Source organism: Homalodisca vitripennis, chromosome 1 (genome assembly GCF_021130785.1).
Source record: "Homalodisca vitripennis isolate AUS2020 chromosome 1, UT_GWSS_2.1, whole genome shotgun sequence".
Taxonomy (NCBI): Eukaryota; Metazoa; Arthropoda; class Insecta; order Hemiptera; family Cicadellidae; genus Homalodisca; species Homalodisca vitripennis.
Window position 1 is genome coordinate 89,214,053 of NC_060207.1, and position 17,898 is coordinate 89,231,950.

The window sequence follows — 17,898 nt, forward strand, 5'->3', positions numbered from 1 at the left end:
TTTAGGGGAAGAATATTTCATGACACTAGCTTTAGAATGGATTAATGTCAATGGTTTGGCTATATGAATACCTGTGTATTAGTACTTTAACCCATGAGAGGTCAAGCTCTGAAATCAAATCTAACATTTTCAGTTGTTCTGAAGAATTTCCCATCAGATGACCCTGATCTTCTAATTATGCTCTGTATGGTATATCTAGCAATGTTTTAATATAAAACGAGTGGTAAATGTAGTGATGTATGGTGTAAGGGGTTTGGATAAGTGAGGCAGGTCATTAAATGTTAGTTTGCATCTAACAGTGTACTACATGAGTGCAAAGTTAGGAGCAAACTAATGGCATGACCTACCATGTTAGTGTACAATAGTTTGTGGCAATAGTTAATTGTAGTTTTTATTTGTGTTTGTGAATGAATATTAAGTCTTAAATGGTTTTATTCCACAATTAACAATGATGAGAACATTCGTTGGTGGTTGGAAGAATGTTCTAGTAAAAGTAAATGTTAGAAGCAATGAAATGAGTCTAACATGGACGATGATTCTGAGCATCATGATGAAGACACAAACAAGGATCAGTCCATCTACAAAGATCCCTTACAGACTATTCAAGGAGAAGCTAGGAACAAACACACATCCTTGCAAATTCTTCAGGACGTTAATGCTGGGACCTTCTCAGTAGAGGGACCACTCCAGACTCCGAGTATCTGTTTTATACCTGTATAAGTGTCAAGACTCAGGGACCAGTAAAAATATTCATAAGCCGGTAAGAAGAACAACTGGGTATTCCCTTCCTGTTGAGAAATGGGTAACACTTCCGTGCATTATCATACAGCCTTCTGATTTTGACACAGGAGCTGTTCAGCTGACTTCTCCTAACCTTAGTATTTTTGTATAAATAATAAATGTATAGACTTCATATTTGTATAATTAACTGCATTACAATTTCTACTGTTTCTCACTATAATTATCTCTCATAACATTTTTTGTTTTTCTAAGTCAGCCAAATATTAATACTACGAGTAATATTTTTGATATATATATATATTATATGGTCTTCCGATCATATGTTAGTTTGCTTATTTCAATGCATATGTGACAGATACGGCCAAATACAAAATAATTGAATCGGAAAAAGTAAGCGCTCTGTGGTGTAATGGTAGCACATTCACCCGGCAAGTGAGAGATCCGGGTTCAACTCCCGGCGGAGCAAGTACTTTTTGTGATTCAATGCTTATTGAAATTAAATAAGGCTATTGCCATTTATACAGTTTAATGTAAATAAAAGTCGTTTGACAGGTATTTGGTCTTCCGTTCATATGTTAGTTTGCTTATTTAAACGCATATGTGACAGATACGGCCAAATACAAAATAATTGAATCAGAAAAAGTAAGCGCTCTGTGGTGTAATGGTAGCACATTCACCCGGCAAGTGAGAGATCCGGGTTCAACTCCCGGCGGAGCAAGTACTTTTTGTGATTCAATGCTTATTGAAATTATATAAGGCTATTGCCATTTATACAGTTTAATGTAAATAAAAGTCGTTTGACAGGTATTTGGTCTTCCGATCATATGTTAGTTTGCTTATTTAAACGCATATGTGACAGATACGGCCAAATACAAAATAATTGAATCGGAAAAAGTAAGCGCTCTGTGTTGTAATGGTAGCACATTCACCCGGCAAGTGAGAGATCCGGGTTCAACTCCCGGCGGAGCAAGTACTTTTTGTGATTCAATGCTTGTTGAAATTATATAAGGCTATTGCCATTTATACAGTTTAATGTAAATAAAAGTCGTTTGACAGGTATTTGGTCTTCCGATCATATGTTAGTTTGCTTATTTAAACGCATATGTGACAGATACGGCCAAATACAAAATAATTGAATCGGAAAAAGTAAGCGCTCTGTGTTGTAATGGTAGCACATTCACCCGGCAAGTGAGAGATCCGGGTTCAACTCCCGGCGGAGCAAGTACTTTTTGTGATTCAATGCTTATTGAAATTATATATATATTTCAGATGAATATAATTACTTATGTTTTGCTCAAAAGATGACTAATATTCATATTTTTAACTTTTTCAATAAATTACCAATTTTTAAATTATTGTATATTGAGATCTATTTAACCTACCAAACTATAACTGGTACCAAATGTTAGCAGATTTATTTTCTTTGAAAAAACAATAGGAATACGTTTTTCAACAGAATACAGCTTTTAGGAAAGAAAAAAAACAAGAACTAAAAAGTTAGAAAATTGCAAAGTTCATTAATTACCGTGCAGCACTTCATCATAAATGTTTTGAAACTGCAGATTGTTTTACACCACTATGTATAAATCCTAACAATTACCAACAAATCAAAACACAAATTTTTGTACATATGGATGAATGGAGTGACTGGCCTATTATATGTACATGAAGCTTAATAACCTAGTGTTGCATAAGACGAGAGGCTGTTGTACATACAATTAGATACCAGCTCACCATCTCTCCCAGTGAGAGAAGAAACACATCTACATGAGTATGAAGTTACATAACATATTACCTGAAGAGATAAGAGTCAAAACACATATCTATGCATGAGCATGAAGCTTCACAACTTTGTGTCAGAATAGACACGTATTTCATGTCATAAGAATATGTTTCACTTTATATTGTGTTGTCCTGAATCTGATAATACTTTGTTTTGGATTTTATAAGACTTTGCTTAGAGTGTATAATGTCTTGAATACAATTATCTTATAATATTGACTCACTGATGATATACCCATTGAAGAAGATTTGACTCAAACTAGATAATGTCTTGAATACAATTATCTTATAATATTGACTCACTGATGATATACCCATTGAAGAAGATTTGACTCAAACAAGATAATTAATCCACCTCTAAAACTTTTCCGCTATAAGAGGTCTTTGACTTTTTGGTCACAATTCTGCACAGTTAAACCGGTCTGCCTACGCAAAGTGTACAGTAAATCAGGAGTGCCAAGATGTTTAAGGTGGTACTCCCTAGACACCGGGTCAGTAAGCCTGGAGGCACAGGCTTGATTCCCACTCCAGACAGTTGGAATTTTGTTGCCTGAAGCCTATTTTCCTATATCTGGTCTACATGAAATAAAACCGTGTTCAAAAATATATCTTTAGTGCTGGAGATATATGTTCTATGCTGAACTAGTCTAGTGTAATTAGGCTATTTTATATATTCTATAAAACTAATATTCCAATAACATATACATATTTTTACATAACACATGTTTTTTTTTCTTCAAGTAAGCCTTATATATATATATATATATATATATATATATATATATATATATATATATATAGTATAGTGCGATTTGCCAATTTGAATTCAAACAAAAAGCTCTATGACATTAAATTTGTTTTTATTAATGGCTTAAAACGAACAAAGGTCTATTTATTTTTAAGGACACAAGTTTAATATGGACAAACCCACTAATAACAACAAGTTAAACAAACCATTTGGATGATTACTATTCAAATTATATTTAATAACAGAGAGTTGAGTGAATGATGCACACAAACCTGCTCAAAGTTGGTGCCAATGAGGACTGTGTAGACACTACAGGTGCCAAAATAGGCAGAAAACAGTCCAAGCTGGATAGCGATCCTGGACAGACAAGATAATTTATTTGTATTGAGTAATGGATTATTGTTGACCTGTTACAAGTTGGTGCCAATGAGGACTGTGTAGAAACTACAGGTGCCAAAATAGGCAGAAAACAGTCCAAGCTGGATAGCGATCCTGGACAGACAAGATAATTTATTTGTATTGAGTAATGGATTATTGTAGACCTGTTACAAGTTGGTGCCAATGAGGACTGTTTAGACACTACAGGTGCCAAAATAGGCAGAAAACAGTCCAAGCTGGATAGCGATCCTGGACAGACAAGATAATTTATTTGTATTGAGTAATGGATTATTGTTGACCTGTTACAAGTTGGTGCCAATGAGGACTGTGTAGAAACTACAGGTGCCAAAATAGGCAGAAAACAGTCCAAGCTGGATAGCGATCCTGGACAGACAAGATAATTTATTTGTATTGAGTAATGGATTATTGTTGACCTGTTACAAGTTGGTGCCAATGAGGACTGTGTAGAAACTACAGGTGCCAAAATAGGCAGAAAACAGTCCAAGCTGGATAGCGATCCTGGACAGACAAGATAATTTATTTGTATTGAGTAATGGATTATTGTAGACCTGTTACAAGTTGGTGCCAATGAGGACTGTTTAGACACTACAGGTGCCAAAATAGGCAGAGAATGGTCTGAGCTGGATAGCTATCCTGAACAGGCAAGATAATTTGTATTGAGTAATGGAAGATTGTAGACCTCTTGAAAGAGTTGGTGCCAATGATTAGAGTGTAAATATTTATTATGCATGTGTTTAATGTCATGAGATATGTCTTATATTCTAGAGATGGAATGTTCTGTTTTGAGATATATGTATTATTTAAATATATCACATCTCCATTGAGGTCAGAATGTCTGAGAAGTCATCCCAAAGAACTATGATTAAATTAACTTTGTCTCTGTATTCTAGCACTGGTGAGAGAAGAAAGGGATCATGCTCGTCTTGAAGATCTATTTTTTTTAAATAGCTGAGGAATTCTCCTGACTGAATATTACCACTTTATATTGATGGATTATTCGGTTTATACACCTGCTTTTAATCTTATAACTGAAAATAAATATTATTGCTCCCCACCTAATAATACTGTAACTGAAGCTTTTACCTAGACAATTAATATTATGAGTATAGGATAATATAGAAATGTTTCAGGTATATGTTTCAGTGGTTATTAGCAAACTTCATTAATTTGGTTAAGCAGAAGCCGTCTGCTCACAGAAGATTCAAGCAGTCTGGGATTAAGGATGACTTAAGGAGTAATTCATAAAACATCTAAGATACTTTTCAAATAATTCATAAATAATATGATGAAAAACAAGTACCTTGCCACTTTAGCGAATTTTCTTCCCCATGGAGGCCCATTAGCGAATGCTGACTCCCCGACATCAGCAAAGCTCATTGCTGGAACTCTTGTTTTGTAATATAATACATGTGCACATTTTACCTACAATGAAACATTTGGTTAGATGATATATACATTCATTAAATTTGTATAAAAAATGTCACTAGCTGGTACAGCAAGTAATATATATATATATATATATATAAAATATTTAGATGATCAAATACTTTACATCTTTTCAATATTCTGTGTCAACAAACAGGACAAGATGAATCGTAATTTTAAAAATAGGAAAATTCTCTTGTAGTTTAATTTCATCCCTAGATAGATCTTTTATCCAGGGCTAAAATACATTCTGTTTTAAGATTTATATATTACAGTTTATAAATCTGACACAGCTTCATCAAGGTTAGAATGTCTTAGAAATTATCCATAATGACTATAATCATGTAGACTTACACCCTGACACAGGACACTGTAATACTGAAGGATTTCTGACTTTCTTACCACAACAAAACCTTAACCTTAACAAAACCTTATGACTGGATTGAAGTTTCTCTACCCTTGTCTCAATACAGCTGCTCTTTAAACTCAGTGATTAGTGTATCTATGAGGAAGGATATCATACATTGCAAAGAAGAATATGTTTCTGGTTCTCTTACCCATTTCATTACTCATGTTTAGTGCCAAAGTCTCACACAGGCTATAAACAAGTTCTTAATAGTTTCATGTTGACACTCAGAGGGTTATGCAACAGTGTGAAGAAGGAAACATTACAAGTTTTGCATATTATATCAATACAAAACTTACCAACAATCTTAAAACCAGACTAAATGATTCAGATAACTGCAAGTGGCTTCATCCACTTTTATCATTTTATTTAAGCAGGAGCGTTCTGCTCATATCAAATTTTAAGTGGTCTGGAATTATGTATAATTTATGCATTGGACTTTGGATCCAACAATTTAGTTAGCTGTGGAATTAACAATATTCTGCTATTTTTTATTAAACAGATATATCTGATGATGTTCTCACTTTTCTTTGTTCAAGTGGTTTTTAATGATATGATAGTCTACATCGATCAATTTCAAACCAGATCTTAAGTATAATTAGCCATCCTGTTATAAAAGAAGGAGATTGTTTCTGAGAGTTTGGCTCATTTATAATATAGCACATTAAAGAGAGCTGTTGGGTAACATTACAACTTGCCAAGCTTTTAAATCATTTCATAACTTTAGATCTTTTAAAAGCTTTTTTAAATATTTTGTGAGGGTACTGCTGAAACTGAATACTATTTGTATAATACCACACATTGGAAATGAAAATTGTAACTTTTATGAATTAATATGCAAAACCACTTTCTCGTTTGAGCATCATCAGTATGAGTGCTCTGTATTAGCACCTCTGATTCGAGCAAATTTTATTTTGGACGTTTGCTGTCTTCCCACGATTAAGGGCACTGTAAGAATGTCCATGTAAAATTTCAGTACAATTTGTTGAATAGTTTACGCATGAAAGCAAAACAATCAAAGACACCCTTGTATTTATAATATTAATAGGATAATAATACCCCAAATAGAGAAAAACACAAAACATTTCAACCATCAAAAATTTACCTCAGAAAACAAATTTGTATTGTATATAATTAACCATTGCTGATAATAATTTGGGTGTACAGATTCTCATCACGTATCCATTAACCTTTAAACTGCAAACTCAGTTGTTGCAAGAAATCCATTTCTTTCACCTTGTGTTATCAAGAAAGTCCAGTTGGGTGGTCAGTTAAATAAAAATCTCTAATGCTGATAACTGTGGAATAAAAATGCTCATCATGTACTCCTGAACTCTCAAAGCTTATAAACATTTGTAAGAAGATATTTTGTAAACCGAAAGCTTCATAATCAGCATAACTAAAATTCTATTCAAGCTTAAAATAATGAATCATGTGCGGAAAGATTTGGGCAATGCATTGAAGAAGAGTTTTTTTTTAATAATTTTATATTGAAAGATGTAATAGGAACTTCAATAAGTGAATGAGGGAAAATATTTTTTAAGGATGCTATGTTCTAAAACAGTGACATTTTAATCAGTGTTAAATTAAATTGTCCATTAAACATCTTTAAAGGAAAATAGTCCAAACCCATTTGCAAATTTCCCAAAAAGAGCCCTCCAATTTCATCACAAGTATACTAAACAATCAAGATTGTAAATACAGATAATAATATAGTTTACTTACAATGATATAACAACAATGTGTGCAGACAACTGCTACTAAGATGGTACAGAAGACACCAAGGGCGACTCCTGTGTTCTTGAAAGCTAATGGCATTGACAAGATCCCTGAGCCAAGGGAGGCCTTCAGGAGGTGAGTAAGAGTATCACAGTCACTGAAAACAATGGAAGATAATAAAGTTAAATGAAACAAAAGCGTAGAACTTTTAATTAATTTGGTATTGTATGTTGGTTCCTAGCAATAATGAAGGCAATTATTGTGCTGTGTTGCAATGCATGTCTTGACTGGTAAACAGACTGTAAGTCCACGTTGTAAAACTGTTGGGGCTATTTCTTACCTACTTTTTAAGAGGAGGACACTGGGTCCACAGTCCCGACTTGGGACCCATTGTCCGACTGTTTTCTTTTGACGAGGGATTGACAAGTGATCATACTCAAACTACGGTACCTGAACATTTGTTTCTAGATCTAGAGTTGTGAGAGAAAGGAATATTAATGCATGTAAGTTGTTTTATCTTGTATAACCTTAAGTTCCAAGTAACACTTTATTTTTTATATTTTCAAAACAAAATGTGAACTGCATTTACTGAAACTAATTATTACGCTAGGATATTCATTTTACAGTTTTAAATCAAATATTTTTTATGTGAGGTCGTTTTAAATTATATCAAAAATGTTAGAACGCCTTATTATTACAATGCATTATCATTAGGCTACTTTAGGATACTTAGCACCAACTGCTATCTATCTACCTGCTTACATTATATCTTGGAAACGAACTGACATAGACTTGAAGTGTTACATGAAGCTTTATTTATACAGGGTGACAATTAAGTCTGGAACCTCTTTTTTAATTTTTGAACCACAATAGAAAGAAATACCAAAGTTCAGACGTGCTTACTGGTGATAGTAACGCACACATCTGCCCAATTACCGACCGGATAATCCCTTTGGGGGACGGTCCACAAGGAGTCTCACAAAATTCTTAAATAGCAGCATAGGTCAAGTTTGGTATCAAATTAAAGGTCTTACTTAGCAGAGTACAATGCCGCAAACCGGACTTCAAAAGGTGGATTCATTCAGTAGTTATAGCTATTTGAATTTTAAAACAATTGAACAATGTAAATTATTAAGTATTACAAGTAAACGCCAATTTTTAAGTACCTGTGATCAAAGTAAGTGTTCAAAATGTTCAAAATGTTCCCCTCCCATCATCTGACAATGTAGTAATCAAAGCCAGGAATCAATAATTATTACCAATAACACAACTACTGTTAGAATGTGAAAGTGGCAGATTGAGTCATTCACAGCATCCACAGAAACTTAACGTTTGAGCAGGTATTATAGGAAATCAAATTATGGGCCCATTATTCATCAATGGTAATTTAAATGGTGACTCGTGTCTAGCAATGCTCCAAAATGAGATAATTCCTGCACTACAAGCTGCTCTTGGTCGACAATTTCAAAGAATTTTATTTCCAACAAGATGGCGCGCCACCACACTTTGCTCTCCTTGTTAGAGAATACTTGGATACAATATTCCTTCACAGATGGATTGAAAGATGTGGTGCAGTAGAGTGGCCTGCTCGTTCCCCTGATTTATCTCCGATGGATTTTTTTTCTTTGGGGATACCTCAAAGATAAAGTTTATCGTACTAAGCCTCGAGATTTGGCGCACCTAATAAATCTCATAGTCCAAGAAGCTCAAGATATTCCTCGTGACAACCTTCAAAATGCAGTGGATGGCTCTTACAACCGCCTAGGACATTGCCAGACGATGGGAGGGGAACATTTTTAACACTTACTTTGATCACAGGTACTTAAAAATTAGTGTTTACTTGTAATACTTAATAATTTACATTGTTCAAATGTTTTAAAATTCAAATAGCTATAACTACTGAATGAATCCACCTTGTGAAGTCCGGTTTGCGGCTTTGTACTCTGCTAAGTAAGACCTTTAATTTGATACCAAACTTGACCTATGCTGCTATTTAAGAATTTTGTGTGACTCCTTGTGGACCGTCCCCCATAGGGATTATCTGGTCGGTAATTGGGCAGATGTGTGCGTTACTATCACCAGTAAGCACGTGTGAACTCTGGTATTTCTTTCTATTGTGGTTCAAAAATTAAAAAAGAGGTTCCAGACTTAGTTGTCACCCTGTATACTTGCAATATTGGGTTTGATGATGGTTTATGTTACTACATGATATTTAATTGAGCATGAACAAATATTTCTACATTGGTCTTGTGGGTAACCATAAATTTATAAACAAGCTGAGTACAATCAAATAAAATTTAAACATCTAACATATTAACACATGTAGATAATTAATACTGTAAAAATAAGCAATAGAGTGGAAATCAATATTAAGAGTTAATGACAATATTTGATATCAGTACACTCTTGCTTGTAGTACCCTTTCTATCTCATCGGAACTTTTATTACTTAAACACTGCTATGAAGCTTTTCTCAATGAACAAAAGTGTAAATATATCATGTGGCAAGATATCTCAATGACTTAAAATAGACTTTAAATTTTGCATGAAACTGCATTTCTACTAGACAAGAATGAACTCTATAATAGTGCATGTCCAACTATGGAATTTAGTTTTGCGTAATTTAGGCAATCATTCATTATAATGACACAATATCATTTTGTCTACTAATGGATCTAAACATTTATTTTCTGTATAATATCTGTTTGTCTATCTGACAGCAGGGCATCTAGAGAATGAAATAAGCTACAGATTTGGAATTTTGCATGCAAATTCAGCGAAACACGTAATTCGACACATGGCATGGCGCACTTACACCTTGTGATTAATATGTAAGTACATTTATTTTCTGTGTGAATGCCTTATTCGTACTTTCCTAATTTTATGAATTATTTCAATTTAAGGAGCTTTAATGTAATCATCTAAAACCACATAATCTGTAAAGGGAGCATATCATTCAATTAGGTACCGTTAACTAAAAAATGATGTCTAATGCCTTTAAATATTCTTTTTACTCAGAATATAAATTAATGCTACATATTTTTAATCCCACATTTTCTAAAATATGTAATTAGTTGTCTATAATAATACATTTATTTGAACTGTTATTACTTTTTATGGTTTAGTACTTGGATTAGATGAGGATTAAACGTCATAGCAAAATCGTGAATATCAAATTCGATAGTAACTCAAAGAAAAGGTATGAACAACGCAAGTTTTAGAGGTATTTATTCACTTTACATCTGACTATCTAGATTCTTAAGATTTTTGTAATTACAGTTAACTTTCAATGGGGATATACAATTTAATGTAGCACTATCTTACAAATCTCTAGCACTAAATATTAACAATATGCACAGAGGTATAATATAAATAAGCAGTTTTAGTGATATCAATATTTAACTAATTACAATTCTTTTATTTAGTTAACCTACCTTGGCTTTGGACAACAGCCTACAGTACACATTTATCAAATTTGCATAAGCTGCAATATCGTTAAATAAAAATATCTGGTGGAAAAGCACTTTCCTATCCGAATTATATTCAACTTTGATATAAAAAGTAGAAAGTTAACTTCAGTTTTAGGCTAAAGTATTTTTTACTATACAGTTCAACTTTCATTGTGAGATTCTAATTAATCATGTATTTGGTAATTCAAAACTAGGAATTTCTAGTAACAAATAATGAATTTTCTAAACTTTTTGAGAAGTTGTTGATATTGCAGATTTGTTACCATATTAACATAAGAGTAGATTTTAGTATGAATTATTAGTACATTTTCCTATGTGTTATCTTTGTCCTTTTCGTGACAAAAGTCCGAAATTCTGTTATTCTGACATTTTTCTAATTGCATTATATTTCTTATTACAACTTTAATTTGTAATATAATTTAGCTCCTGATAAGACATTTTAGCACTCCTTTATACAATTACTCTTATTATATAAGCTAATTAAATCTGTAGACAGATAAGTTTTGTTTCATTTTGGTTTATTGGCCAAGTGCCACTATTGAAGGTAATAAAATATACTGACTTCGTATGGTTAACTATTTCATGTAATTTGATACAATTATAAATGTGACACATTAGAAGGATAACACGTTTTCACATATTTGCCATCATTATATGTTACCAAAATGCATAAAACTACATTTTGAGGATTGACATATTAGGGGTATGAATCAAATGGTTGTTTTAATTCTTGATAGTGTTAATAACACAATAGAATATCCATTGCAGTTAACATGCAAGTCTACTGCATATACATAATTACACCAACGATGGAACAAGAGGGCGAATAATTAATACAAACCTACTTGTAAATGAATATTGCTCATTAGTATAATAACGTATTACTCAGATAGTAATATGATGCTGTGTGTGTTGTGTAATCACAGTTAGTAACCCATTTGGTATGTGGTAGCTTAAGTTTTTATTTGAATAAACTATTTTTCATATTTAGTAATTTAGCAGTTTGCTGTGCGAATTTAGTGGGATGTGTTCAAGTAAAAAAAGATGCACGACAAGGTCAGATATAGAAAGTAGGATCGGGTGTCCACGGGTGTCGGCGTGGAATAATTGTCCTACCCTACAAAAACGTGATGTCAGACACCTTGTCAAAATTAGGCGTGTGCCTAAATAATCCTACAATCGTCTTGACTACATCCTGAGTCTATTTACTGAATTGAATCTACACAAATCACGTTTATTCACTTTTATAAATTTGTACCTCCATGACAGAACTCCGTAAACATATAATGCTTTTATATTATATTATCTAAATCGTCTTGTTTGATTAAAATGTTAATTGTATTAAATTTACAATCCACAAACCTATATGGACACGAATATAATCGACCGGGCAACCAACCTTTGGTACGCGATCACCGGCTCGGCTCGTACGACGGACCGTCACGAGGGAAGTCACCATCCAGCAAAAACACATCGTTTTGAACCTTTGCTCACGGTGCTCCAAATAGATGTCAGGATCTAGTAGGCGAGATTCGGCCTTACACACGTTCAGGTCCCACGAAGGTAGCACAACCGGCCGCTCGACTTAAGTGCGTGAACCAAAATGTCCGAAGCTAAGGTTCCTTTCGTACTGAGCAGTATAACTATGGCAACGACTCACCATCAGTAGGATAAAACTAACCAGTCTCACGACGTGACGGTCAGAATAGATCATTTCAGTGCGGTAATCATGTCCATGTGCTAAATAAGCACCCATCAGGCGCACCGTTAGAGCCCACGGTGTTTTTTTTTTTTTTCGGGTGAACTTAGTAGGCATTAACCAGCGACCAAAGAAGAACATAGACTGGCAATCGGGGCGCGCGGCTGAAGCCGGTAATCACCAGAGTGGTGGGGATGGCAGTGGATGAGTCACCCACTACCGAGCGTCCGTGTAGCAGGAAGGGCTCGTTTTCGTTGTTTGCTTTTGCTTGCCACCGATTATAGAATTTATATTATTGGAAGTTGGATGTTTTTTTAAGAATGATCAACTAAAATATACTTCGCTGGAAGTTGTGTACATTTTATTTCATTGTAAGTAAGGAATATAAACTAAATACAATAAAGATACTGTAAAAACTATACTGTAACCTGAATTGAATGTTAGAAATCATTCATTGATACATACTGTAACACCAAATAAACAGTAACATTGTAAACTGTAACATCACATAAAAAGTAAACTTACTATTTAAGTTAGACATTTAAGTTATTCCGTATTGTAAAAGGTTGAATTTATAGGCTTTAAATCGTACATATAATATTTCATTTTATTATGTACTTGTGGTTTTTGAAACCCGCTACAACGATTAGTTGATTTAATCAAATTTAGATATATCCCCATAATAAGTTATTAATGTTTATAGATTTGAGTATAAAAAAAGGTTGAGCATTTAAACATTTAACCTATTTGCAGCGTATGGAGGCGAGGCGGCGGATACGTGTTTGCGCCGCATGAAATTTGTATCTGCTTTATACCTCGTTTTTCGACAAACTGTTCACTCCAAAAATTTATAAAAAATACTACGGTAAAATTTGGTTTATTATCTCAAACTTTCTCGCAGACGAAACTCGCCTGACCAATAAATAAAAAAAGTAGCAGCCGACTCATTATTTCATGTTCATCGCCAAAGCTCAATTTGGTTTTAATTAATTAATATTTATTTTATAACACTTGTAATAAACTTTTAAAATGTTTATCTACTACATCATCATTGCCATAGTATTGACTAGAAAATTGTGAAATTTCAAGTTTTTATCCCAACTCTAACTGTATAATCCAACGGTGTTAATGAAACGCGGCAAATTAAAATGTATACTCGCCGCGAGCTGGTGCCCGGCCGGTTTGTCACCAGAGTGGGCGTGGGTTGGCTTCAACTGCCGTAATGTATTGGGTATAGGGATTTCCAGTCTATGTTCTTCTTTGGTCGCTGGCATTAACAGCCACCTCTCAATAGATTCGTGAAGTCCAGGTTTCATTCTTGAGATTTCATTTTATTAGGCAGCATGTTGAAAAGTTTAGCTCCTACGTAGACAGCTTTTCTTCAAACAAAAAAGCACTAGTTTTTGCGCTGGTAAACTGAAATTTTTCAAATGATGAGTCGAGGGCATGTAGATCACTGGCTATTGCCTGTTCTTTTTATTCTATAGGGAGCCAGGCCTAGACTCAGCAAATACTCGCGGAGCCAGCTTTCATGACACAACGATAGTAATTTAATGCACACAACCTCAATTCTTAACTATACCCTTTAATGTGTTTTATTACATATTCTGTTTCTTCGAAAATGCAATATTCTAATTTGAGCTATGTCTATCAGATCGCTCTCCAATTCACCGGAAAAAGTGCATGAAATTTAAAATAACGGCTCTTGGTCCTCGGATGTCGATTGACATGTTTTTCTTTACTCTAGGAAAAAATATAATGTTTAAATAGTAATGAATTGAAAAGTCTTTAAATTGGTCTGAACATAATAATCATGGCAACATAAAAACATGGAGTAAACAATTTAGTAAAGAAACGAACAAATTAAGTTTACAGTATTTACGGGTATCCATATGTAATTCTGCATTAACTTACAAGCACGCGTTATGAAGATACTTTGGGGATCGGTTGGTTTCCCACAAAGAATGAATATTTTAGCGTAACCTGCAATTTAGTCTTCAAGGTAAATAAATGACACAAAGCACGCCATTTTTACTAAAGGTTCTTGACGAAAAATAGGAGAACTTCATGTATGGTAATTCAATAGCGAGGGTAGAAATGGGCGTTCGGAAGCACAATGTAGACGGTAGATAAGTCCGATAAACTAAATGTCCACTGTGAATCCCCCTCACCATGGGAGGAGAGCAATTGCAAGGAGGGCACTTGTAAAATATTATAGATGGGAAATCAGGATTCTAGAAAACCCAAACTATAGTCCGATGTAAGTAAACGGTTTGTTTATCAAGTGATATTTCACAGGCATCGCTGTAATACTGTTCAGCAGTTATTGCTTCTTCTCTTATTATTTTCAAAAATCTTTAGTTTTAAAAATCAAAACCGCATAAATAATCCGTCTTTTCTAGCCTTACTACTGTGCTTAATGCGTGTCTTGAGTTGCAGTATGCCGTACGCGTGACTTGTATTCAAACAACTTGACTTGTTATATAACCAGCACACGATTTCAGGCATAAAGCCGGTGATGAGATGGCAAGCTAACTTTTGAATTGCACGTCCCAGTTCCATATAAATTATTTTATTTGTAAGCTGCCTTTTATTTAACTTATTTCTAAAACGCCAAATTCCTAATAATAATTTGTAGTCTTTTCACTCAAACTTTATAAATCATATGTTTATTATCTTCATCATTTATTGAGTTTGTTTCTTTATATTTCGATACTTTTATGACCATACTTTTTTTCTCAGTATTCTATTGCTCAGCATTCAACTTAGATGTTAGTCAGCCTAAGAACTAAAATGTGATCTCAATCTTTATGACACAACGATGGTAATTTGATCATGCACACACAACCACACACACTAATGAATAATCTTTTGCCATCTGTCTGTCTCTTAACAGAACATTTTTTTACCTCAAAGTATCCCGTAACGAATACAAGTGTAATTCCAAAATTCATGATACATTGAAATAAATTTATCTTGGCGCTCAGAAATTCTGATGTAAAATAAATTCCCAAATATTTAGGTAGTGAGCTCACACATTATCCGCTAGTTCTCACATATATGTTTTTTAAAGGCAAGTCCTTTATAAATAGCGTTCCTGAGATTAACTGTTAGTCGATGACCTGATTTCAGGAAAAAGTTTTGACATACATACACATAATTGAATTTCCAAACACGAGTTTCTAAGTCTATGTGTAGGGTTTGAAATCTGCGGGCAAATTAGTTTCTTGGTGTTTAGATATGAAGGAACGTGGATATATATACATTATTTACATTTACATTACATTTTGTTAAATAGATCTTAAGGTATGTTTTTACATTTGGGACGAGTAATTCTAAACATTTGAGTTGTATTTTTTTTAGATTATAAAATTCACTGCACGGTCTTAAAATCAATCGTTGACCCCTAATATAAACATACGAGTATGTGTATATTAAAACTAGTATTATTGGGCTTGAGAATAAATCAAGAAAATAATTCCACTCATTCTATGGACTGTACCTCTAATCTTACTGCCACTTATTACAAAATGTTGTAAAACATCTCTTGTAACGTATCTACAATTTCCAGGACAGGGAAAAAGTTAGAGCTATCTGTAATATTGTAAAATATCAAACTAGAAGGGTGTGATGATATGTATCATAGTTGTATCATAGGGTGTAGAAGTCATAGTTGAGATACATCCACATTTACTTCATACAGATACAATGACACAATTATGGATACACACGACAGGTATTTTAATTGTTATTGTGTTAACCCCAAACCATTATTTAATATCTTGCAAGTAAAAGATCCACAATCTTATTTTGATATTCTGTCCTTTGTTCACGAGGTCTATAATGCTGACATGTGACATCTGTACAATTTTTAGATACTCATATAACGATGGTTGTTTTTGTATCATGTTACTGTTTAGTTGCCAATAGCAAAATCTTGTGAAAAACCTCGAACTCATTCATTACAAATTATTCAATGACAAGGCTTGAAATGTAGTTTATTCTTAGGCGATAAGGGTTCGCAAAAAAGATTTTTAAAAAATATAGCAGAGTAATAACAGGAACAGCAAATGCCCAAGATACCTCTAGTGACAATTTTTTTTTCGCATTGGTGTCTCAAAAATTACAAATAGCATTACTCCTACAATACTCCTATAGTATTCTCTGTTGTTTTAGAATTCAACTAATTGGGAGAATGTGTGGGAAAATCGCGTTTGGACTCACTTACCTTATCGCGGATTTTCCGAAAAACATTGCTGAGTTATAAAATCGCAGAAACCCGCACAGAGTTTAACCCATTTAGTCTAAATATATCTTACAGGTGTTACAATTTATCGCCTGCGATTTATGATAAAATATCTACGAGAATATTTTGTGTAAAATAATGTATGGTGGCCCTAACACCGATAACCTTCCAGAAGCATTTAGCCTACGACTGCAAGAACGCGCGGACGCCCGACGGGTTTCAGAGCTTCTCCACTTTGACCCTCGGTTTTACTTGTGTGCGTCGCTTCCCAGCCCTACGATAACTGCTCGAGTCTCGCTCTTCGATGCTCCCCCCCCCCCCCCCACCCCCCCCCCCCCCCACCCCCCCCCCCCCCCACCCCCCCCCCCCCCCACCCCCCCCCCCCCCCACCCCCCCCCCCCCCCACCCAGGTATCTATTATACTGCTTATCTTTAATTTCCTTATAGGTCAGGTCAACTTACAAATAATAATTTTTCATTATTTGTACAGATCATATTCATACAGTGTATAGTTTATAAATGTCCTGTAGAGCTCTAACAGAATCGAATGTCTTCTAAAAAAGATTCGATGAAACAGATAATAGGAAAGGCCCCTTTTGTTATTTTTTGAGTCCTTAGACCTCCAATGATAAATGAACATATGTAATTCCATATACATTATAATTTGTTTTCTTTAACCGGTTATTGTAAGGAATTTGAACAAATTTAATACTTTTGTTTATTTACTGTATACATTGTTTTGTACGGCATAATGTTTATACACTACACGCTAGTAGTTCATTTGCTACTCCTGTCTTGCGTATCTTCTACTCGAACTCTCCGTCTCGGTACTAAAACCTAACGATTCTTGTTTTTAATCACAGAGCTATAATGTAAATGTCTATGCTAATACTATTGTACTAACTAAAATGAATTAATTAGGAATACCAATTAAAGTTACATGTATTTATGTTGCTCGGAAACAAATAATAATCGAAAGAAAAATATTGTACACAAATCTAAATCAAAAAAGAAATAATAATTTTTAGTATTTGTAGTTTATAAATTATTCTTAATTTGTTTCTAGACATGGGAAAGAAAGATAAGGACAAGGGAAAGGGTAAAAAAGGCAAGAAAGGAAAGCCGTCTGTCGAGAATAAACTCCAAGTCGATCCAGAAGTACTCAAAGAATTAACAAAAGATCTGAAAGACACGTTTAGGGTTTCTGGAACGAAGACGCCTATGTTGGGCAGTTCAGTGATACGGGCCGAGGGTGGCATAGCCC

General features: G+C 34.1%; 1 protein-coding gene across 1 annotated transcript in view; it reads right to left on the reverse strand.

The window, feature by feature from the left end:
- Positions 1 to 13,704, reverse strand: part of LOC124369197 (proton-coupled amino acid transporter-like protein pathetic) — a 31,463-nt gene extending 17,759 nt beyond the window's left edge. Inside the window, exons 1-4 of the mRNA XM_046827062.1 lie at positions 13,549 to 13,704; positions 7,227 to 7,457; positions 4,971 to 5,092; positions 3,544 to 3,628 (exon numbers count right to left, since the gene is read on the reverse strand). Of these exons, the coding sequence (XP_046683018.1) occupies positions 3,544 to 3,628; positions 4,971 to 5,092; positions 7,227 to 7,457; positions 13,549 to 13,704 (594 nt within the window). The remainder of the gene's footprint in view (positions 1 to 3,543; positions 3,629 to 4,970; positions 5,093 to 7,226; positions 7,458 to 13,548) is intronic.
- Between the last annotated feature and the right edge of the window lie 4,194 nt (positions 13,705 to 17,898).